Here is a 24,531-nt window from a genome sequence, read left to right as displayed (position 1 = left end):
GGTCAATTACTGACATTTACTGTACTGTAGTCTGTATATAAATGTGAACCAGGTTAAGAATTGTTTTGTGTGTTGAGGAAGTAGGGTCTCAGTCATGGCAGTTACCTGGACAATGTTATGTGATATGTGTGTGTATTATGAGCACAATATAGACCATGGGGGAGTCGGTGCACACCACATGTGTGTTAAAGGAGTAGTAGGGTGTCATCTCTCATCGGTCAGGACTAGTGTCGCAGAGGGAGGCACGGATGGGCCGCCGGACAGGACATACCATCTCAGAGGAGGTACGGTGGATATCTGTCTCAGGGATGTCTAGTGGAACTCTATCCTTAAGGGATGGTAAGGTGGGTAACCATCCTCAGGGAGATTAAAATGATCACCGTCATCTGTCGAGACTCGTCCCTACAAGAAACACCATATCGCAATTTCTACTCATAATTAACAATCTTTTTCGTGTGCATGGTCCTCAAGCTTAATTCTTGTATTTTATCTACATTACAGAACAAGCACTATTTCCGACGAACAGAGGAGTATTAGTATTTTTTGTTATTGCGGTGGTAGCAGTGGCGATGGGGATAGTGGCAATGGTGGCGATGTGTCTATATTGCCGAAAGAAAGGGAGATGCAATGTCCAGGGTGAGGAGTTATTTATTAGTCTTTCTTATATCCTTGATGTAAGAACTCTGGGTGCTCTAGGGTTATTCTGCAGTCTTGTAGCTGTTGTTCTTATAGCATTTGCATTTCAGTTGCCTCATTTGATTAAGTCCATACTGTTTATAATGCAGTATCGAAAAAGCCAACACACCTGTGTGGTTGCATCCAATTGGCAACTCAATTAGGTTTTTAGCCATTTTGTCCTATGAAGAATTTTTTTATTTTTTGATGTCCCATAAATTTCATATCATGAGATATTTTGGCAATTACACATTTATTTATAATTAGTTAAGGAATGGCACCCCTCAATATTGGCAAGCACATTGCAGAGGAACAGCTGTGTCAAACATCCCTCAACATGGCATTGACACAGAAGCAGTTATTGTAAAGTGCAGTCAATGTTGCATTGTTATAGAAACAGCTGTTTTTTTCCAAGCGTCCTTCAACATTGAACAGACATTGATGTACAGCGGCTAATATTAAAGGAGCAGTCAAGGTGATAAAGACATTGAAACAGCCTTTGGTGTCTCTCATGACATATAAATACCATCCACCAAAGCACGTTTTTGTTTTTTCCCATCAGATTCTGTTTTAACATGATCTTCTCTTTTTTATCTTTTCTTTTCTTTTTTCATCCTTTTTGCAGGTAGCAATTCAAATCTAGGACCCTCTCCATCAGATGGTTTGTACTGGCTTACCTTTTTAGTATTCAAGACTTTATTATAAATGTTGTGAAGTCATCACTCTGCCTTGGCTGTGCGGTGTGTGGTAGTAACTGACCATTAACGAGGACAGGGTGCTTTAACAATGCTTTAACAATTGATCAACAACAAAGAAAGAAAGAAAAATCCTATCCCTTTGCAAAGCACTTCTCAAATTCATACATTTGCTGCTGCCCAAAGCAAGGGTCGTCTGCCATTCATTACTATCGCTCTGGGAATGAGACAAGGATGTCTAACATTGTATGTATGTGGTTTTGCTTATTACTAACCTTTGGAAAGTCACGCTGTTTTAAATATACAAATCAAGACGGTGTCCGACCAGAAATGATGTATCGTGGAGAAATCGTGTCATGAAAGGGACTGGTGGACACAGAAGGGTCGAGGGTTGGGGAAGATGTTGGGAGCAGGAAGGGTGGTTTAAAATTTCTAGCAAAGGGAACTGCATCATCAGCCTAGACTAGGATAGGTTTTTCTATTAGGTGGGTGGTGGGGGGGGGGTGGGGAACAGCTTTGGACCACTGTGATGTAGTAAATCAAGAAATGTCATGAGGAAAATGGCGGAAGATTTATCAAGCTTGCATTCATTACATGAATGGTCTGTACTAAGGATTCCAGTTAAATGAAGAGGGGGAAGTAAGATGCCATATAGCAGGTTTAAACACCTTCAAATTAGCATACATCTACCACAGGTAAAAAAAAAAGGGGGGGTGGAAAAGGTTAAAGATATTGAGTTCATTTCTGCAGCCCTATTCATTAACTCTGTTGGTATGCCGGTCCCCAATCATGACCTATGACACGATGAATATGCAGAGGAGGTTATTGTCACTGCCAAGATTGAAAGAAACAACAAAATGTTCCCATCCCATACCCCAATTTCTGTGATTTTAATGTACACTGAAGCAGTAATGACATTGATACACTACTTACTATACTATATTACAGTCTACTAAAATGAAATCAACTGGAAACTGACTGGGAAGTTATAAACGATAGAAGAGAGTAACAAAGTTGATGGCTGGAATGGGAATTGAGCCGGTGACCTCTGGGTCACCTTCAAGTCTTTGCAAAGGCTCGTCTTTGAGAGGCCACCACTGGTTCGAATCCCGTCCTTAACCACAGATTTGCTCTTTTACATTGCATTGAGATTTTGCCTCTTCGTTTGAAATTTGAGTGAGCATGCACCACCGTCTGAGTTTATACTACTACATGCCCTTATCACTCTCCTTTCAACTTGTAACTGCTGTAACGGTTAAGTAGAAGGATATGTCTTCTTTCCCTTGTGCAGCTACAAATGCCAACAACAACATTGATGAAACAGCTGAAAGAGACCAGCTTCTCAGTGGTACGGGTGAGTTTGTCAAGGATTAGAAAAACTAAAAGGAATGAAACATGAAGGAGACAATATAACAAATCAACATAAGGGAGTGGGTGGGGGAGGGGGGTAGGGAGAACGTTGTATCGCTATAGTTGGAAACCATATTTAAATGGGTTACTGTAATTTGTCGCTCATCTCCGTTAACGATCGAAACGGACGATCAGACACTGGTTTTATTTTCTCACCAATACTCGATGAGAATTTCGTCACCATCTATATCTATCGTCTGTTTGGTCGTGTTGTCCATCGAGAGGGACAGGGCAATACCAAACAGCTTTTGCACGGCAGCCACTCTAACATCCATTGATCGAAGCATGGACAGTCTGATATCATTTTTCTGTAGGAATGAGCAAGGGATGCTTCACTATAAACGTCCGTGATTTGCGTATTTTCACTCAATGAAAGGCATTCGATTTTACAAAAAATCACACTAATTGTCAGACCTGAGAGGATATGCCACCTGGCACCAACTATAAAGAAATATTGTCAAAGAAGGGTTGATGGTTGTGGATGTGGGGGGTGGGGGGGGGTTGGGGCCATTAGTGCTTGATTGAAGTGGCAGGGGGACTAAGGTTTTCAGTTATTAAAGTGAAGATGCCACCATTGCTGTGGTTTGGAAGGTGGCAATCGTAACTGCATCACCTGGCTTGCCAGGGAAATTAGTTTTTGAACACCTTTGGCCTCTTGTGAAGTAGTGAATCAAGAATTGTTGGTTGGAAGTGGAGCAAGATTCATGAGGCTGGCTGGCAGTCATTGCATGAGTGGTCGGTGTTTGAAATGCATAAATTAGCAAGGTTGAATAAATACCCTGGAGTTCAGCACGAATCTATCATAGGAAAGGAAACAACATAGTAAACCCTCCCTCATATTGTCCCAATTTTCTGATGTGAATCAATGTTTCTCTCTCATGTAGAAGCAAATCTGAACACTGTTGAAAATGGCCAGCTACCTAGTACGCCTGGTAAGTTGTGATAGTCATGCCAACTCAGACAATGTTGTCAATTCAAGGCAGGTCGAAACTTTTGGTTTATTTGAGTCGGTGGTTATGCAAGGTGTAAAAGTCAGTGGGCCTAACGTTTCGATCCTAGCAGGATCTTCTTCAGAGGCTGAATGACAAGTAACTGAAAGTACATGGGACAAAATACAAGCACAGAATACAGACAGGTTAATGAGCAGGGTGAACACAAAAGAGAATGATGTAAGAGGTTTAGTTTACAAAGGGTGGAGAGAAAGAAAAGGAAAAAAAAGAAGAAGAAGAAACGTTATGCAAGGGGAATAATTTAGTGTTCTAATTTTGTATAGCATTTTAAAGGACTGAATTCTACAGTATTGTGTCTCATATAGAATGCTATTGCACCTGTGCACAAAACCTCAGCACTATACAACTTTTGCCATCGTATAGCAATTTGACCGTTGACATAGTATCTTGCTATGCGATACATTATGAAATATGCCGTCACTATTGGTCACCTCAAAGAGTTTTGTAACAGAGTATGCATAATCCCTAAACTAAACACACAGCAATACTGTGTCCACAACCGAGAAAGCTGCAGAGAGCCGTATCAAGGCATTGAGGTGCCAAATATAAGAAACAAAATTCTCCTTCCCCCACCCCCCCCCACCCTCCAGATTTTGTTTCCGCGGAGGATAAAGGGTTTATCTTCAATGAATGAGCATGAAACGGTTGGAATCAACCGTGATTGGAATCTAGTAATTAATGCTACTGACTACTACAGTAGAACTAAACCAGATATTAGTTGCATTTCAGATAGCTTGATTAATCATCCATATTTAATTCTGCTTTAATTCAGCTTGCATCATCTAGGTTGTCATTAGTGACATCAGCAAGAGCTAGTGCATCACCCCCATTACTAACAATTATTGCAACACTAATACATTTTATGTAATACAATATATATCTATATAGATATATATATATATATAGCCATGGGAGATTCAAACATACTAACAAGTCTGGCGTGGTACGTAATGCTTCTAATTTGTTACACCTCACTTAACCATATTCATGTCTCTAATGAAGAAAGAGAAAAAATAGTTTCATTTAGCCTCTCTCATTGCTTCTGGTGAACGTTAGTACGAAGAAGGTAATTTGCAAATTTATGTAATGCCGTAGCAGCTTCCACAAATTCTAATTTGTGTCACAGGTCAATTTTTTCCTCGTCTACCACCACCCCCCCCCTCCCCTTGCAGACATCCCTTCTTGTGCCTTGGTAATGTACCACCTGTGTTCTGTGATTCCTTGCAGATTAGCTCCTAGAGTTGATGCTGTGGCTGTTAGTTCACTTTTTCTGTTGTCCTTTATCTCAAATTTTCTTAATATGGTTTGTTAACCTCCCCCTCCCTCAAAAGATAGGTCAACGATTGATGTACAGCGGCTAATATTAAAGGAGCAGTCAAGGTGATAAAGACATTGAAACAGCCTTTGGTGTCTCTCTGACATATAAATACCATCCACCAAAGCACATTTTTGTTTTTTCCCATCAGATTCTGTTTTAACATGATCTTCTCTTTTTTTTTTCTTTTTTTTTTCTTTTTTTTCTTTTGTTTGTCCTTTTGCAGATGACAGTTCAAGTCTAAGACCCTCTCCATCAGATGGTTTGTACTGGCTTACCTTTTTAGTATTCAAGACTTTATTATAAATGTTGTGAAGTCATCACTCTGCCTTGGCTGCGCGGCGTGTGGTAGTAACTGACCATTAACGAGGACAGGGTGCTTTAACAATGCTTTAACAATTGATCAACAACAACAAAGAAAGAAAGAAAAATCATATCCCTTTGCAAAGCACTTCTCAAATTCATACATTTGCTGCTGCCCAAAGCAAGGGTCGTCTGCCATTCATTACTACCGCTCTGGGAATGAGACAAGGATGTCTAACATTGTATGTATGTGGTTTTGCTTATTACTAACCTTTGGAAAGTCACGCTGTTTTAAATATACAAATCAAGACAGTGTCCGACCAGAAATGATGTATTGTGGAGGAATTGTGTCATGAAAGGGACTGGTGGACACAGAAGGGTCGAGGGTTGGGGAAGATGTTGGGAGCAGGAAGGGTGGTGTAAAATTTCTAGCAATGGGAACTGTATCATCAGCCTAGACTAGGATAGGTTTTTCTATTAGGTGGGTGGTGGGGGGGGGGTGGGGAACAGCTTTGGACCACTGTGATGTAGTAAATCAAGAAATGTCATGAGGAAAATGGCGGAAGATTTATCAAGCTTGCATTCATTACATGAATGGTCTGTACTAAGGATTCCAGTTAAATGAAGAGGGGAAAGTAAGATGCCATATAGCAGGTTTAAACACCTTCAAATTAGCATACATCTACCACAGGTAAAAAAAAAGGGGGGGGTGGAAAAGGTTAAAGATATTGAGTTCATTTCTGCAGCCCTATTCATTAACTCTGTTGGTATGCCGGTCCCCAATCATGACCTATGACACGATGAATATGCAGAGGAGGTTATTGTCACTGCCAAGATTGAAAGAAACAACAAAATGTTCCCATCCCATACCCCAATTTCTGTGATTTTAATGTACACTGAAGCAGTAATGACATTGATACACTACTTACTATACTATATTACAGTCTACTAAAATGAAATCAACTGGAAACTGACTGGGAAGTTATAAACGGTGGAAGAGAGTAGCAAAGTTGATGGCTGGAATGGGAATTGAGCCGGTGACCTCTGGGTCACCTTCAAGTCTTTGCAAAGGCTCGTCTTTGAGAGGCCACCACTGGTTCGAATCCCATCCTTAACCACAGATTTGCTCTTTTACTTGGCATTGAGATTTTGCCTCTTCGTTTGAAATTTGAGTGAGCATGCACCACCGCCTGAGTTTATACTACTACATGCCCTTATCACTCTCCTTTCAACTTGTAACTGCTGTAACGGTTAAGTAGAAGGATATGTCTTCTTTCCCTTGTGCAGCTACAAATGCCGACAACAACATTGATGAAACAGCTGAAGTAGACCAGCTACTCAGTGGTACGGGTGAGTTTGTCAAGGATTAGAAAAACTAAAAGGAATGAAACATGAAGGAGACAATATTACAAATCATCATAAGGGAAGGGTGTGGGAGGGGTGGGGGAGGGGGGCACGGAGAATGTTGTATTGCTATAGTTGGAAACCATATTTAAATGGGTTACTGTAATATGTCGCTCTTTTCCGTTAACGATTGAAACGGACGATCGGACGCTGGTTTCATTTTCTCACCAATACTCGATGAGAATTTCGTCACCATCTATATCTATTGTCTGACCGAAGCATGGATAGTCTAATATCTTTCTTCTGTAGGAATGAGCAAGGAATGGTTCCATACATCCACGATTTGAGTAATTTTACTCATTGAAAGGCATTCGATTTTACAAAAAATCAGACTATTTGTCAAACCTGAGAGGATATGCCACCTGGCACCAACTGTAGAAATATTGTCAAAGAAGGGCTGATGGTTGTGGGGGGTGGGGGTGCATGAGTGATTGATTGAAGTGGCAAGGGGACTAAGAGTTCCAGTTAACTGAAGGTGCCACCATTGCTGTGGTTTGAAAGGTGGCAATCGTAACTGCATCACCTGGCCTGCTAGGGAAATTAGTTTTTGAACACCTTTGGCCTCTTGTGAAGTAGGGAATCTTGACTCAGTGAATCAAGAATTGTTGGTTGGAGATGGAGCAAGATTCATGAGGCTGGCTGGCAGTCATTGCATGAGTGGTCAGTGTTTGAAATGCATAAATTAGCAAGGTTGAATAAATACCTTGGAATTCAGCACGAATCTATCATAGGACAGGAAACAACATAGTAAACCCTCCCTCATATTGTCCCAATTTTCTGATGTGAATCAATGTTTCTGTCTCATGTAGAAGCAAATCTGAACACTGTTGAAAATGGCCAGCTACCTAGTACGCCTGGTAAGTTGTGATAGTCATGTCCACTCAGACAATGTTGTCAATTCAAGGCAGGTCGAAACTTTTGGTTTATTTGAGTCGGTGGTTATGCAAGGTGTAAAAGTCAGTGGGCCTAACGTTTCGATCCTAGCAGGATCTTCTTCAGAGGCTGAATGACAAGTAACTGAAAGTACATGGGACAAAATACAAGCACAGAATACAGACAGGTTAATGAGCAGGGTGAACACAAAAGAGAATGATGTAAGAGGTTTAGTTTACAAAGGGTGGAGAGAAGAAAGTAAAGAAAAGGAAAAAAAAGAAGAAGAAACGTTATGCAAGGGGAATAATTTAGTGTTCTAATTTTGTATATAGCATTTTAAAGGACTGAATTCTACAGTATTGTGTCTCATATAGAATGCTATTGCACCTGTGCACAAAACCTCAGCACTATACAACTTTTGCCATCGTATAGCAATTTGACCGTTTACGTAGTATCTTGCTATGCGATACATTATGAAATCTGCCGTCACTATTGGTCACCTCGGGGTTTGTAACAGAGTATGCATAATCCCTAAACTAAACACACAGCAATACTGTGTCCTCAACCGAGAAAGCTGCAGAGTGCCCTATCAAGGCATTGAGGTGCCAAACATAAGAAACAAAATTCGCCTTCCCCCACCCCCCCCAACCCTCGAGATTTTGTTTCCGCGGAGGATAAAGGGTTTATCTTCAATGAATGAGCATGAAACGGTTGGAATCAACCGTGATTGGAATCTAGTAATTAATGCTACTGACTACTACAGTAGAACTAAACCAGATATTAGTTGCATTTCAGATAGCTTGATTAATCATCCATATTTAATTCTGCTTTAATTCAGCTTGCGTCATCTAGGTTGTCATTAGTGACATCAGCAAGAGCTAGTGCATCACCCCCATTACTAACAATTATTGCAACACTAATACATTTTATGTAATACAATATATATCTATATATATATATAGATATATATATATATAGCCATGGGAGATTCAAACATACTAACAAGTCTGGCGTGGTACGTAATGCTTCTAATTTGCTACACCTCACTTAACCATATTCATGTCTCTAATGAAGAAAGAGAAAAAATAGTTTCATTTAGCCTCTCTCATTGCTTCTGGTGAACGTTAGTACGAAGAAGGTAATTTGCAAATTTATGTAATGCCATAGCAGCTTCCACAAATTCTAATTTGTGTCACAGTTCAATTTTTTCCTCGTCCACCACCACCCCCCCCCTCCCCTTGCAGACATCCCTTCTTGTGTCTCGGTAATGTACCACCTGTGTTCTGTGATTCCTTGCGGATTAGCTCCTAGAGTTGATGCTGTGGCTGTTAGTTCACTTTTTCTGTTGTCCTTTATCTCAAATTTTCATAATATGGTTTGTTAACCTCCCCCTCCCTCAAAAGATAGGTCAACGATTTCCTATAGAAATGCACATGAATACTAGAGGCTCTCTGTAGATACGATATTAGTGACATTCACTACTTTATAACTCTCTATTCTGCAGGTGATTCGACGAACAGTTCCGTCAGTGATGAGGACAATAGTACAACCGTCTTGTGTGAGGATGAAACCGGTAAGATATGATGACAGAGAATATTTCATCTTGTTTGTCTCGATGAGAAATGCCATTCTTTGTTTTGTGAAGCTCCGTGTGATGAAAAAAAGACATGCAAAGACAAAGACATGCAAAGACAAAGACAAAAAAAGACATTCTTGAACCTGACAGGTTGAATAAGTCCGGCAGGGTTAACACTTGAAAACTGTCATTACTGCTCTTGGAATCATCATCATGATTTAATTGACCGGTTAGAATTTACCACAGCATATGACTGCTTATGGCGATGTGGCTTGGACCAACCCATTCAATATCACTTTAGGCTAGTGCAACAAATGTTGCTTAATATATTTAAAAGGAAGTGAGAGCACAAACAGGAAAGCCAACACATCTCACAAGTAAAAGCCAGCATCCATGGAAGATCCCGCACATCACAGTTTCCCGACAGGTCAGAAGGCTCCCGTTTGTGGCTCGGTGTTGGGATTATTAAAGATTATAGGTATTTAGGGCCTCACAAAGTTGTAAGCCATTTCATCACACTGTGTTCCATAGCAACAAGATAGTTGTTCTTTCCCAGCCCTCATAATGGCCAGTTGTTATTTTTCAGGGGGGGGGGGATTTTTTGTGTATAAATGAATAAAATGCATTTGAAACTTCATGCTTAGTGATACCATTTTATGTTCACTTGATGATGATGACCAACCAGTTCCCACACAACAAACAAACAGTTTCTATTTGTGAGGTTTGTGAAGCTTAAAATCATGTCAAACTATATCATCTATAAGATTGCCTTAAACAGCCTCAGAGAAGTGAAGAAATGTTGGTGACTTTTTTGTGTTTTGTTCAACGACAGTCATGCAAGTGTGGGTGTGTTTGTGTACATGTCTAGGCCATGGCCACAAGTGTTTGACATAGGACAAAAGGAATTCCTTTACATCCTAACATCGGTTATCCGGACAAGGGTTAAAATAAAGGGAAATGCCGTTGTCGGTTGTAGCTGATACATTAGAAGAAAATTTGTGTGTGTCTGTGGAATGCTTTGCCCTGTTAAGGATATTTCTGTATATATGATCCATGTGATGAATAGTGTGTATCATGGACCACAAGACACTTCTCTTCTGTTAAGCTGGGGGGGGGAGGGGGTGAGGGAAGGGAGAGGAAGGGGTGGTCCTGTTTGTTTTAATTTTTGGTTCTCTTTTCTAATTGTAAAGTTCTGTATTTTTTCAGGGAGTGTCACTACCCGACAAGCCCTATAGGATTTTATAGTACACTTCCTTTCACAAGTTTTGTTTCTTATCTCCTACTATGTCATATGTCATACTTATGTTGTGCTAGAACAAAATAAATAAATGAATGAAGCTAATAGCAGCAATGATATCATCCCACCTTGTTTTCCTCACTTTGTATAGGTTCGTCTTCCCAGGCCTCGGTTGACATCGAAATGGACCGTTTGACCTCCACTACCACACAAGGTAAATATTTAATACACCTATCAGCTTGTCCGATAAAACCCTTTTAAACCCATCGAAATGGTATCACTCGGTGCTCTCCCACGCAAGCTGAGTTTAAAGGCTATATCTTGTATGGCACAGCTCTGGTCGGTCGCATCGTAAAATAATTCTTTTGGGTTTTGGGTGTAATTTTTTATCATTTTTGTCAAATATTTATTCTTTTCTTGTTACATTTTAGTGACAATGGTCCCTGATTCTTTGGAGGACATTCCCAGCAGCAACCAAGGTTAGAATATCTTTAAGAATATCGTAAAGGTAGAATAGTTAACTTGACTGTGGAATTGTTAGGCAATGGACGGAAAGAGCAAAGAAATTGATGGCTTCCCTCTTCTCCATTGTCGTTTTTCCATCACACATTTACGTATAGAATAATATCTTAAAGAGTCGAATTTCCCTTGGCATCCCCTGCCACTTTCTTGGTTTGTATCGGATGAAACTGGGCCGTCCGTCAGAGAGGATGAACGTCAATTGTCCATATCACTTCTCTTCTTCTCCTACAGAGTTTTGCAACTGCTCCCTGTCGCTGATTAAATGGCGGGAAATCGAGTCGTCGCTCTCGACGTTCCTACAGGACGAATCGTCGAAAAGACGGTTCGTGGAGAGGATTTTTGAATGTTCCGATGGGACCACTCCATGTGACATAACGATAAATGGAATTTGCCAAAGAGATCCACAGAGGGACTTTACAGAGATTCTCCAAGACGGAATGACTTTGTTTAACATTAACACGCACAGGGTCATGGCAACGGCTCTCAGGTCCGTGAAGCATGGAGATGAATTCAGTGCCAGGCCTGATCTTATAGATGATCTCCTACAAGGACTGACAAGGCTGGAGGACTGCTATAGCTGCAGAGACGATGTCGTGACTACGGTTTTAGCGTAGTAGCTGATGACGGTACTCGAGGGATGAATGTGTAGTTGGGTTTTTACAATTTTTTGTGAGGGGTACAGATATTGTGGTATCGTACTACACCACCCAAGAATAAGCTTGTTATTTAGCCCACAAATAGTCACCACACCCAGGATCAATTTAAAAAGGCACAGTCTAGGAAGGTTTGCAAATATAACAATAAATGAGTTATGTGAAAGACATATTACTACAAAGATGAATTGTTCATACGATGAACCAATTCAGTATGGCAGAAAAAAAAATAGCACTCATCAAAGAAGTATTTGAACTTGTGTTTAAATATGACTCAAAAAGAGTCTGGCTATAGAATGTGCGGTACTCCTATGGGGTACTGTAATTGTCTGTTTTCCGATTTGGTGTATAACATCATCTGACTCATCCAAGGCGATTCAAACCAGGTACAACCAAATGCAAAATGCCCCCTTTTTTTTTAACTTTAATACAGATTGTGGTGACCATCATTCATATCTATGAAAAAGGTTAGATGGTATCTATCATTGGTGACTTTAGAGCCGTTTCTAAAGGACATAGCAATATCTAGGGTTAACTCAAAGTATCGGTGATTATTGAGCGGAATGCTTGTATGGGAAGTTACGACTTGTTGCAGTCAAGGAGGCTCGTGATGAAGTTGTGAAAGATTGTTTGTTCATACGATGAACCAAATACATTATTACAAAATAATAATTACTTACGAAGTAAGTATTTGAACTTGTGATTAAAATATGATTCAAAAGAGTCTGGCTATAGAATATGTGGTACTCATATGTAATACTCACATGGGGTACCCATATGTGGTACTCATATGTCATACTCACATGGGGTACCCATATGTGGTACTCATATGTCATACTCATATGGGGTACCCATATGTGGTACTCATATTCTAAGGATGGTCTAGCTCTGTCCGGTATGGAGGAAATTGACTCCATTCTGGTAGACACTGCTCCATCGTAGAAGTGCCGGCTCCAGTTTGGCCCAGCTGTGTTTGGGCCGGTGAAGAGAAGGCAAAGTTAATGGTCGGTATGATGAGGCGGTTAAGCAAAGAATGCATGGTGTAACTTTGTCTTCCTTTGCCAGAAAAAAAAAATTGAAAAAAAAATATATAAAAAATATTTAAAAAAATTAAAAACAAAAATTTGAACAAAGTTGTTGGCCTTCACATTATTAGTATGTACTGAGTAAACTTAATGTACCAGTTCTGCTATTGAGAATAAAACAGACAAAAAGTGGAGTAGGAATTGCCTACTCCATGATCTGTATACTGTGTGCCATCAAATGTCTTGAGAATGGGTCTTCATTTTCAGTTGACAGTAGTTAACTTCTACATTAAATGGAGTCTTAAGTGAAGCAAATAGCAGCATCAGTTGATGGCCCAGAAAATCAGCACACACTTTCTTGTTCAGTTAAAATGTCACCATGAATTTAAGCTTGTCACAAAGAAAAAGGATTTTGTCACAAATCATTAATAACATGCAAAGAAGATAGTCCAAAGCTGTCCAAAAATGCCTAACACTATAAGATGTGTTACTTGGGTCAATCCCTCCATATATGGAAATGTTTGTCACTCTAATAAGCTCTTGAATTCTATAAAAGTTGGTTACTTCACATTTATAGCAAAAGCACCAAGCCGTGCCCTTATTTGCATATAAGAGTCTGGTCCGAATCTGTAATTTTCATTAAAATGTTGAGGTTGATGTTGACTCCGGACTTAAACAACAGAAACACGACGCAAATGCCTTTGATATTTTAGAAACAATAATCTCACCATTCGTTCATCTATCAAATCGCTATGAATATCATACATGGGAAAACTTCCAAGGCACCTTTATCAATCGTCTTCCCAGATAAATGAAATTGAACTCCAAAGCAGGTAGTTTCCATTTTGAAATAATGCAGGCCTTCCCGGATCAACTTTCCATACATTTATATATACTTTCATTATAGGCAACATGTTACATATTGTCCAATTATGAACAGACAGTCAGTACTGTTGCATGTAGCAATAAGTTGTTCATACAAAGGATAATGTATACATAGGATAATATATTGGTTGTTTTATATATTATGGAGTTGTACATTGTAGATCGTTGTAAGGCAATAGATAATGTTGGACTGTGTAGGCTTACTGTCAACTGTATGATGTCACTATGTTTTTTTTTTCACCATGAGTTGTTTCTACATTGGATAATGTATTGGTTATTTTACATAGTATGGGTTTTGTAAATCATAGATTGTTGTAAGGTAGTAGATCATGTTGGACTGTGTAGGCTTACTGTCAACGGTATAAGGTGATGTTAATATGTTTTTTTTTACCATGAGTTGTTCCTACATTGGATAATGTATCGGTTGTTTCATATAGTATGGGTTTGTACATCGTAGAAGGCAGTAGATAATGTTGGACTTCGCAGGCCTACTGTCAACGGTATAAGGTGATGCTACTATGTGTTTTGTGTTGAAATTTAACCTTGTTACAAAGTGTACATCTCGTAGGTGGGGTTGGTTGCAATCGACTTTCTGTATCAACGGTCACCTGCTGTTGACCAGGGGCTAATCGCAGCTACTTTGGGCAGTCGGTGGTAGATACCTGTAGATATCTGTTTTGTCTTTTCTTGCCACTGGACCATGATTCTTACAGAATCACACTTTGCAGTGAATCTGGCTAAGTTTCTGGATTTAATACCTCCCTCTGTGCAATGAAACTTTTTTGGTCGTAGCTTTACCTATCGTTTTAAAAATTTACGTACATCCGTTCATTAAGGACTTATTTCTAGATGCCTCATCATTCTCAATGTTATTTTGCAGTTACAATGTTTTTTTTTATATTTTTTTTTACACTTAAGTTTGTACTTTTTATTGTACAATTGGTAGCTTCTGTGGTACTGTTATGAAAGTAATATGTTATGATAGTTAAAGTTATCATAGTTAAATACATAGCCCTGTTTTCGCACCTCCTACGTACAGTAGCTCAAATATGTCACATTGCATTTTTGCAATGCAGGTAGTTCACACTTTTCTCTTGTCTAAACCATTTTCTGTCACGTATAACCGTTGGTCGAGCAGAGTGAAGTGGTAGTTTAGTAGCAGCAAACTTTTATGATCACATTATCTAGATTTTATTTTTCCTTTTGGCTGATTTGACCACCATTTAGCACAATTTCCTCCAAAGACGATTAATTATTTAAAAGTTTAAAAGTAGAGATAACAGGACATAAAACGAGGCTCGAACCCATAGGTAAAACAAATTGAGAGGCTGCCATCAAGTTGTTTTAATAGTTTTATAACCATCTTTTCCAGTGTTATTGTAAAGTATGTATATAAATATATATATATAAATATATATATACATATATTTGAGTTGGTTAGCATCATGTTTGATCTCTAGAGTAAGGCAAATATGTCACCAAAAACAAAACTAGTATTGTTGGATACAGGTCACGAACACCTACAGTGGAATTACGACCTTCCTTTCCAGTTTCGAACCACTGGACACACAATCAGCGTCCATAGCCTAGTGGTTAGGGTGTGCGCATGTAAAGCGGGAGGCCCAGGTTCGAACCCCGGTTGAGGCTGGAAGTTTTTTCACTGTTCTGGATATATATATATATATATATATATATATATATATATAAATATATATATATATATATATATATATATATATGTATATATATGTATATATATAACAGTGGAAAATCTTCTAACCTCCCAGGATTTGTACCCAAACCTCCTGCTCTATATACAGTTGTGTATGTATACTGTAGTGGGTACATGGTTCCCACTCAGGGTCTCTCGGTTTATCCAGGGTTATGCTGTTATAACCTTGATACTATCATTGTAACTTTAACTTCACATTTTATCTATGACATAAATGTTTGTAAATATTACTTGTCCTTTCTTTTAAGTCCATTAGATTGTCATTGTGTTTCTTGATATTGTGGCTGGGGTGAGGGGGTGTCAGATGGGTGGATGGGGACAGCTGGGGTGAGGGATGGCTTTGCTGCAGAATGGGTGATATAGGTGATGGATAAGGGGGGGGGGGGGATTTACAATTCATTAGGACCTTCTGCCATTTTTTTTCTTCTTATCAAAATGTATTCATTTAGTGATATTGTATCATGATAAAGAATCCTAGGGCATTTTTCAATTGTGTTTGTTGTGACTCTAACTGCATGGGTTATATGATGTTCTGTGCGTCTATAGAAAAGTCACGTGGGTACAAAATTTACTTCTTCTTGGAGACGGCACTGATGATTGGTATTGGTGAATTAATGATAACTTGTGAACATTTCCTGCCAAAGTTGCCGTTTATTGACTGGCTGCATTATTTATCAAGCGGTCTTTTGGAGATCCATCTTGCTGAATGCAAACATGTTGTTCATTGTGATACTTTTCTCATCCTTCCCATAGCCACGATCAGATGTTGTAGTTCCTTTGTCAGTTTGGCCGTTGAAAGCTATATCGGTGGAAATGGTTAATTTCCTGAGTAGCTACTCTCGGAGGTACCCCAAGTGGACTGGATGTCCATGACTGGGGGAGGGTCCAAGACGTGTCTAGGTGTGCGTGTCAGTGTGTGCGTGTGTCAAAAACTCCATGGAATTGACATGGAAACTCACAGGTATGACATAAGTCAAATGCTATCAAAATATGTGGTTGCCATGGGAACAGAGTTATGTGTTGAAAACTTGACTTAATTGACATGCTTTGGTTTTTCCAAAAAATGTTATGTGCCACACCGGGTTAGAACGGCGGTAACGCGCGATGCAATGATAGTGCAATGGAAATGGGAAAGGCACAGTTTTTTGGCACGGTTCACTTGTAAATGCATGCATGAGTATGGGGGATATATACTCCATTGTGCCTAGGCGCATATAGCCTAGGTATATTCCCTGCATCATAGTCGTGCAGGAAGGCAAAGTCGGCCTAGTCCATGTATAATTAACTTTTAACCGACATTAGAATTACACTGACGACAATGAGAGGTAATCTTCATAATGTTAAAAGTTAGTAGAAAATGGACGAAAACGATAGGAAAATTACACAATAAATGAATCTTTGTTAAAATTATAAATTTCAATGCGACTATTCCAATATCTTTGTAAATTTGTAAATAAATGAACTACTGAAATCTTGACTGGGGAATTTTCAACAAACTGGAAAAGAGCAAAGCCAATTTTAGGCTAGAATGGAACTGTCTGAGTTATGCCATTTATTTTGGGGTTCTAGTTATCTGTGTGCCATTTTGTGAATCATTAAATGAATCAACCCTTCTATTGAAGTAAAACTCCACTTTAGAATCAATTCTTCTAATGAAATAAAATTCCAGTAAAGAACCAATTCTTTTAGTGAAGTAAAAACTCCACTTAAGAATGAACTCTTCTAATGAAGTAAAACTTTGAATAAAGAATCAACTGTTTGCAATATTGGTGCATACCTACATATTATGGAGCACCTCTTTAAGAGGAACGAACTTAACCAAAGGTCTGTTCAAAACAGCCATGGTTTTCCTCTCTCTTCTGTGTTTGCCATAGATTATTAATGTCAAGAAAAGTGTTTTGTTTTTCTTATTGTGTCCTCCTGTTTATTAAACCATGCATCAAGTATGAGTTAAACATTCTTACAGCAGGTTAGCACCAAGGTTAATGTTGAAATTTTATACTGTTAACCTGTTAATGAAAGATGCTGAGAAAGTTTTACAACACACTGTTGAAGGAAGGATGCATTGTTAATGTAAAAGCTTTGCAATATATTCATTCTGACTTTTAATTCCTTCCATGTACAATTTATGGTGGAATGACCAACATCGGTAGCTAGAATGAAGAATGTAAAGGTCATTCATGTAGGGTCAACCAAAGGTCATTCATGGAGGGTCAACCAAAAGGTTTATTTTCATTGTATGTCTTGGTACTTGTACCTCATCATGTGACATTTGCTGAAATTGAATTAACACCTTGGCACTTTTATATCTGGTTTTGTTAACGGTTTTGATATCATTAATGTATACAGCTGTATCATGCAAACAGACTATGCTGTTGAAAATTTGTTCCTAGGACTAGAAGGCTTTTTTTGTTTACCAAGGTATGTATAATTTGTTTCCAGCAGATTGTAGATTGTTGAAAGCATTTTGAATGGGAAATATTTTCGTTCCAGACACTTTTGAGCAGTTAGCAACTTAAGTGCTGAAATTTAATAAATACAGAACAGTATCTATATCAAAGAAAATGAAACAGCTGTTGACCGATCATCTTTGTCGAGAAATTTAATTAGTTTATCATCACCTGAGTGTTTAATTTTAATCCTTTGCTGTAATCATTCCTGTTCGATTTAGATCATACTTTGTGTAAACTGAACTTAATCAACAAATCTCTACCTTTCATTATTTTTTGTTTGTTGATGATATCATGTAAGTCGTAACTTTTTCATTGACTATGAATTGTGTTTATTTATTTGTTTGTTATTCTTTGTTTTTATATCAATGTTATAACAGTTGCTGAGGTAGAAAAAAAATGATTGGTAGACGATTATTTGGTGTTACCGAGAGATGATACTGCACTGCGTTGACTATGTTTTTTTACATAGTAAACTGCATAATCTACAGTGTTATTCCAAACATGATAGAAGACATATAGATTAGGACCGTGATTGGTTTCAAATCGTGTGCCTTGAAAGACAGATTGTTTACCGTGCCTTATGGTTGGAATAATCCGAAAGATTTTATTTTATGGAAAACAATTCTATAATAGGCCGAGTTTGATGGTATAAGGTGGGTGGACAATATACACAAATTGCTAACATCGTTTTGGTTTTTTCGTCAAAAAGTCACCACGTCAAAACGAACAACGACTACAAAATCCCCAGCGACGAGGCTGAATTGATATCAAAGATTAGGGATAACCTCAGTAGATCAGCAGTGACTACGGTGTGAAAGTTCACATAGTTAAGAGAGATGGAACATTTGTAATTAATAATGATCATACATATATATGTAAAAAAAACAATGAAAAATTTAAAAAAAAACAATTGTAAAAAAAAAAAAAAATTCCTCCAGTTTTTATTGGTGTTAGAAGATAAGATAAGATACTAACCGAGAAGGCTGAAAATTTAAACTACGTTACCTTTTCGATGTGGAAACGATTTGATAGTATTACATATGAGTATGACAATACCACCCACCCCATTACAGTCCTTGGTCTGTTTATTAAACCAACGATTTGGACGGGCGAGCTCTGATCAAATCGTAAGTTCAACCCACTTTTGATCCAAGATTTCCCACTTAATTGACCCCTTTCACCAAGCTGTATCCCCTGACATCCATCCCACCCCTCGATCCCCCTCCTCTCATGAGGCATTGTTTTATAACAGGGGATGCATAATAAACACAACACAAGTAGAGTAAGATTTCCAGTAGTATTATTATTGTAAAGATCCAATAGTATAATAACGTAATCCGTATAGATGAATAACAGTACAGTACTTTGTAATAAAGTAAAATGCAAAGTAATGAAGTAAAGTACAGTATATATATATGAGTGAAATGTGAAGCAAGTTTGTTATGAAGAGGAAGCTGGAGTAATACTGTGGAGAAAGCTTCCATGCGTCAACTTATACTTGCCAGCAAACAAAGCTTAAGATAATCCCTGACCACACAAAACAGCCAACAAAAGAAACACCAGTGGGAAAAAGCTAAAGCAGTGATTCTCGTCAGCTGAACCTGAAACTAATTCCAACACCAGATAAACAGGATGGACCTACCCTATTGTGTTGATAGTTTATGTCAAGATGACCAGGAGAAAATAAACGAGTGGTCTGAATCTATGTGATAGTTTCCTAAATCAGTCGAAAGGGTTAAAATACTGAATACTTCTCCAAGTTTATTACCGTATAAAGCGCTTTTCAAATCAAAAAGTGGCCCTTATCAATCACATGACCGTCGTATTTATGTATGACATTATAACGTAGCGATGTTATATCTATATCTAAGCAGAAGGCTACAGAAATGTACTGTATGACAAATAGAATGGAGACTCAAGACTACGCAACGAAGTTAAAACTGATGAATGAGTCTGGGAGGTGGGTGTGACCCCGTAGTACCCATACCATGCACTGTTATAAGGCTGGAAGAAATTATGCCTTATACATAACTCTCTCTCTTATATGGAATGCTTAGAAAGTTCATCGCTTCGGCAAGTTTTGACGTGATCATATCACATCTAAGTCACATGTGCCCCTCTCTTGCCCTCGAAATGTGTGGTCTCCGCAACCCGGGCCCTTCACAAACCCCAGATTGGACCCTCTTAAGGCACCTCTGAAATTTGATAAACATATACCCTATCAGTTTAATATATACCAACGCCTACAAAGTCGGATGCTATTTTTACGCGCACTGAGATGTTTACTTCTTTAATAGCTTACTTCCTGACAAGACTTTTCGATGATGATCATTCTATTATTTGTGACGGCCCTCTTACTCCTGAGGAATGTAAGCTTTCTCTTGATAGTATGCTGTTAGATAAGTCTCCCTGTAGCGATGGTCTTGGTGTTAATGTTTATAAGTGTTTCTGGCACCTGGTTGGTCAGCCGCTAGTCGAGTCCCTAAAGTTTGCTTTCACCGAGGGCCAGCTTTCCCCTGATCAGAGACATGGTATCATTAGTTACTGTTGTCCCCAAACCTGGTAAAGACTCGTCTGTTTTGGAAAACCTTAGGCCTATCACCTTACTCAATACAGATTATAAAATTGGTGCTAAAGCTCTTTGAAATTGGTGTACAATAGTATGCCGGTTCTATTAGGGAAGCTGTACGTATTCTTGAGGTATTTCATAGTCTCAGGTCTGCATGTTAACTATGTTAAATATACTATTTTCCCATTAGGCCAACATGTTGATATTAAGCCCGCCTATGTGGACGACTTTGCAGTTACCTGGTCCCGTGGTCCGGTCAGCATGTTAGTAGTTTCTTTCACAACTAATCGCGAGGACCTTTTCTCCTTCAATTTTCCTCCCAATCTTTCTCGCCTTAAGCATGTGCTTAATTTGTGGTCCGCTTGGGACCTCACCCCGTCGGCAAAACATCATCGTAAAGGCTTTTGCCCTATCCCAACTTGTTTTCCTTTTTTAATTCTCCCAAACCCTCCCGACTATTTTATTCGTAACCTTAATAGGGTTATTTTTAAATTTATTAAGGGAAATAAGCAGGGGAAAATTAACTGTCGTACTATTATAAATCCTATCAGTCCCGGGGCTTTGAATGTTATTCATTTGGATTCCTTCATTGCAGGGTTAAAATGTACTTCGATCTGTCGTTATACAAACGATATGCCTGGTGACTGGAAATTGTGTTTTGATAGTTCACTTGCCCGTTTTGATGAAAGCTTTCTATTTAAGATGTAATTGCATTTATGCAGCCATTCATAATTTCCATAACATCTTTGTTGCGGACGTTGTTCGCTCTTAGCACAAATGCTTAAAGGTCCCGGACAGAGAGTTCGGAAACCAAATTATTTGGAATAACTCCTATCTCGAAGTCAACAATCAATAATATTTTTTGATCGCTTTATGTTCGAGAAGGGGGGTTATTTATATAAAATATGTTATGAATCGTGATAGGACGGCCGTTCCTATATGCAACTTTCCTTCGTAGATTAATTTGAATACGTGTCCATTTACCCTTTACTGGGGTCTTATTTCGGCCATTCCACCCGGCTGGATGGTACTGTCGCCTCCTTTCACTGCTACCGACAGTGCAAGGAACTCCATCCAAACTAATGAAAGGGTGTCTAAATTTGTTTACAATATTTATAGTTCAAATTTTGGGAGAATCTAACAGCAGTTACAAAATGGAACGCTTCATTTAATTTTGATGACAAAGTGTGGTACTGACTTATTCAGTGTCCATGGTATTCGGTTAGTGGAGCAAAACTCCAATATCTTCAATTTTGTTTTATTCACCGGATATTAGGGACGAACAGGCTCTTATTTTCTTCTGAACATATTTGAGAGCTCTTTATGTACTTTTTGCAAAAGAAAGGAGGAGACGCCAGATCATTTATTTTGGCAATGTCGTATTGTCTTTTCATTTCTTTTAGATGTTGAAGAACGTTTTCTGAACCGTCAGTTCATTTTCTTGGAAGAAGACATTTTCTTTGGTTACAAAAGACTTATAAAGCATCCTTTCAAATTCCTGATTTTTCCAATGTAAGCAAACTAATATGATTCCGACAATTGATGAGTTCTTTTATAAACTTAAATTCGTTTAAGTATAAGGCATTGGCTGTAAACATAGTAGAACTATTGAGACCATGTGGGTGAAAACTATTAAAGTATAAATACATATGAATATCAGTGGGCTAATTGCCATCCAACTTGACCAGAACATATAGAAATGATGTTTGTTGTTTAGAAACTTCGACAGAAAATTTAATGCTGTCATGAAAAGAATTAACATGAAAAATGAAAGACTTAAGAGATTCTTCACCATGTGGCCAGACAAAAAAATATATCGTCAATGTATCTATAATAATGTGATGGCTTAAGAGGAGAAGTGGATAGCATCTCCTGTTCCAATTCGTGCATAAATATGTTGGCGTTACATGGTGCCATCTTAGTGCCCATAGCGGTACCATTGATTTGGAGATAATAATTAAAAGAGAAATAATTATTACCTAATATGAAACGTAGGACCAAGATCGCCAGCTAAAGTGAGGTTGGTGGCATACTCACGATAAATATTTAAAAAAACATACAGCACTCTGCGCCAAGATAGACGCCAATCAACCAAATATATAATCATTTCAATTTTAAAGAAAACAAAGGAATTGGTCAATTTAATGCCATTGTGCAGCTCTCCATGACTTGCCCTTGATAAAACGAAAAAAAAGATTGGTTCAGGTGTTTGACATGTCTATTTTGTATGAAAGAGCACAAAAAGACAAAAAGAACAGTGAAGAAACTACCATGATATCATGCTCTGTTAAGGAGATATGACACTTTGAAGACATCAAAATTTCTTTGAAAATGACTGGTGTAAAAAAAATAACTGTGAGGGTGTGATGTCACATCCTCACTTCCTTAACATGTGTGAATACATTTCTTTAAAAATTATTCACATATTTTAACACATTGGAAAATAATATAATCAAAAATTCTTCAGATGTTTAATCTCAAATACTTCCTTTGACAAATATGAGATCTCCTGACATATCTTTTGGTTGAAAGTCATGTAATCTCACAAAATATTTAGAAAAAAAAACAAGTACTTTTCAGGAATGTGAGGATGTGACATCACAGCTAGTCAGATTTCAGCAGTTTCTACACAATCTGATAAAACTTCACACTTGAATATCTCTTTAACCGAAAAAGATATTTGAACAGTTTTTTCACCATTGTGTTTCTTATATTGTCCTCTTTCATACAACATCAACATGTATGACAACTGAACCAATCCTTTAATTGAAGCTCAATAAAAATGCAATTTGGGACACTTTCTTTTGGTACGAATTTGTGCGGTCCAATATATTTGGGACCATTTGGGCCCACCATTTTTGGGATTCAATTTTTTGTGGGGTGGCAAATATATTTTTGAGCCAGTTTGTTTTGGCCGAATATTTTTGCGACAATTTAGGCGCAAACTTTAATACAAGATTTTGTCGGACCCATATTGGGGGCTAGTGGGCCCAAATTTGATATCCACCTCAAATGCTCTTTCAGACACATTCATTAGGCCCAAATTTGTGGGGCCAAATTCACACAAGTTTCCTGAGTTTACTTATTTTTAATTCTTTCATTTTAAATGAGGTCACAAGGTGACCTCTACAATTACAATATTAAATATGCATATATATTGCACATACAGTATATTGCATATTTACTTCATATATTACAATATTGAATATGCAATATTTAGGTGCATAAATTTCTCTCATATCTCTAAAGAAAAATCTCTCATACAAATCTACGATTACGAATTCAGGTGTTGACTGACAGAGAAAGCTACTGTGTCCAATTTATCCAACCAGCAAGGAACCACCATAGTGCCCGTTGGACTCTTCTTTACGGAGAGGGTTAGGTCATCTGGATTTTGCCTCCTCAAACCAAACCCTCTGCCTTTCGAAGCTTGTTTGTGCCCCCTCCCCTCCCACCTCAGATTGACCCCTCTTCTGCCGCCTTTAATATCAATCCTATTATATTAAACCTAAACCTGGATGATCGACCGTCAAACATGGATTTCTGTCGGCATTTTGATCGCCATAAACGTCTTCTCCTGAACATATCAACCTCACACAACAGTTTCTGCTTCGAATGAAAAATGAACTACGTCACAGTGCCTGGACTGGTCATCTGAAATCAGTCGTTCGACCTCTTCGCATTGATTTTCCAAACCTAACCTGTTTATCATCTCTTTGAAGTTTGGATCTCTCAGAGTGGTTGCTAAGCAATCATATGTATCGATGTCAAATATTTCAGTTTGTTCTTTCAAATATTCTATAAAGTCATTACCAATGTTAGCACGACAAATGATGTCTACCGCACCCTCACCCTTGGCTATTGACAAATTAAACCAAGTAGTTACGAAACGTCTCTTTAAGCGTTCATCTTGTAGGAGTGCGTTTAAAGGGGAGTTCAGCTGTATCCAGGAAACTGCATTTATCTTTCCACTGTATGGTGCTATGGAATCAGAAGTAAAAAAAACGTAATGAAAAATGTTTTTGACGTAGATTTTAAAATTAGAAGTTTCAAGTTACTGAGTGTTTAATTGATAGTTTTTAGCTATTAACCAGTGAAAATGCGTTGTCACGCCTTCACGAATATTAATTTGGTACGTCATTTGGGAGGGGCGGACATAGAAGTGGGTGGGTGGGGGGTTCCCTTGTGGTTGTT

The 24,531-nt window shown here is 38.3% G+C and overlaps 2 protein-coding genes across 24 annotated transcripts in view; one reads left to right on the top strand and one right to left on the bottom strand.

The window, feature by feature from the left end:
* LOC139964370 (uncharacterized) overlaps positions 1 to 18,078 on the top strand; it is a 32,098-nt gene extending 14,020 nt beyond the window's left edge. For 2 of the 18 annotated variants that reach the window (XM_071965922.1, XM_071965921.1), the window contains exons 6-16: positions 502 to 636; positions 1,301 to 1,336; positions 2,662 to 2,724; positions 3,665 to 3,712; positions 5,332 to 5,367; positions 6,696 to 6,758; positions 7,622 to 7,669; positions 9,190 to 9,258; positions 10,650 to 10,712; positions 10,930 to 10,977; positions 11,252 to 18,078. In XM_071965922.1, coding sequence (XP_071822023.1) covers positions 502 to 636; positions 1,301 to 1,336; positions 2,662 to 2,724; positions 3,665 to 3,712; positions 5,332 to 5,367; positions 6,696 to 6,758; positions 7,622 to 7,669; positions 9,190 to 9,258; positions 10,650 to 10,712; positions 10,930 to 10,977; positions 11,252 to 11,634 — 992 coding nt within the window. In that variant the 3' untranslated portion in view covers positions 11,635 to 18,078. The remainder of the gene's footprint in view (positions 1 to 501; positions 637 to 1,300; positions 1,337 to 2,661; positions 2,725 to 3,664; positions 3,713 to 5,331; positions 5,368 to 6,695; positions 6,759 to 7,621; positions 7,670 to 9,189; positions 9,259 to 10,649; positions 10,713 to 10,929; positions 10,978 to 11,251) is intronic. The other 16 variants (XM_071965923.1, XM_071965924.1, XM_071965925.1 and 13 more) reach the window with 16 other exon arrangements.
* The window catches only part of LOC139964375 (uncharacterized), a 50,415-nt gene continuing 40,860 nt past the window's right edge, over positions 14,977 to 24,531 (bottom strand). For all 6 annotated transcript variants that reach the window (XM_071965951.1, XM_071965950.1, XM_071965955.1 and 3 more), the window contains one exon: positions 14,977 to 24,318. In XM_071965951.1, the coding sequence (XP_071822052.1) occupies positions 23,930 to 24,318 (389 nt within the window). In that variant the 3' untranslated portion in view covers positions 14,977 to 23,929. The remainder of the gene's footprint in view (positions 24,319 to 24,531) is intronic.

Source organism: Apostichopus japonicus, chromosome 22, assembly GCF_037975245.1.
Source record: "Apostichopus japonicus isolate 1M-3 chromosome 22, ASM3797524v1, whole genome shotgun sequence".
Lineage (NCBI taxonomy): Eukaryota > Metazoa > Echinodermata > Holothuroidea > Aspidochirotida > Stichopodidae > Apostichopus > Apostichopus japonicus.
The sequence above is the reverse complement of the archived record's forward strand: the minus strand, read 5'-3'. Positions and strand labels throughout refer to the sequence as shown.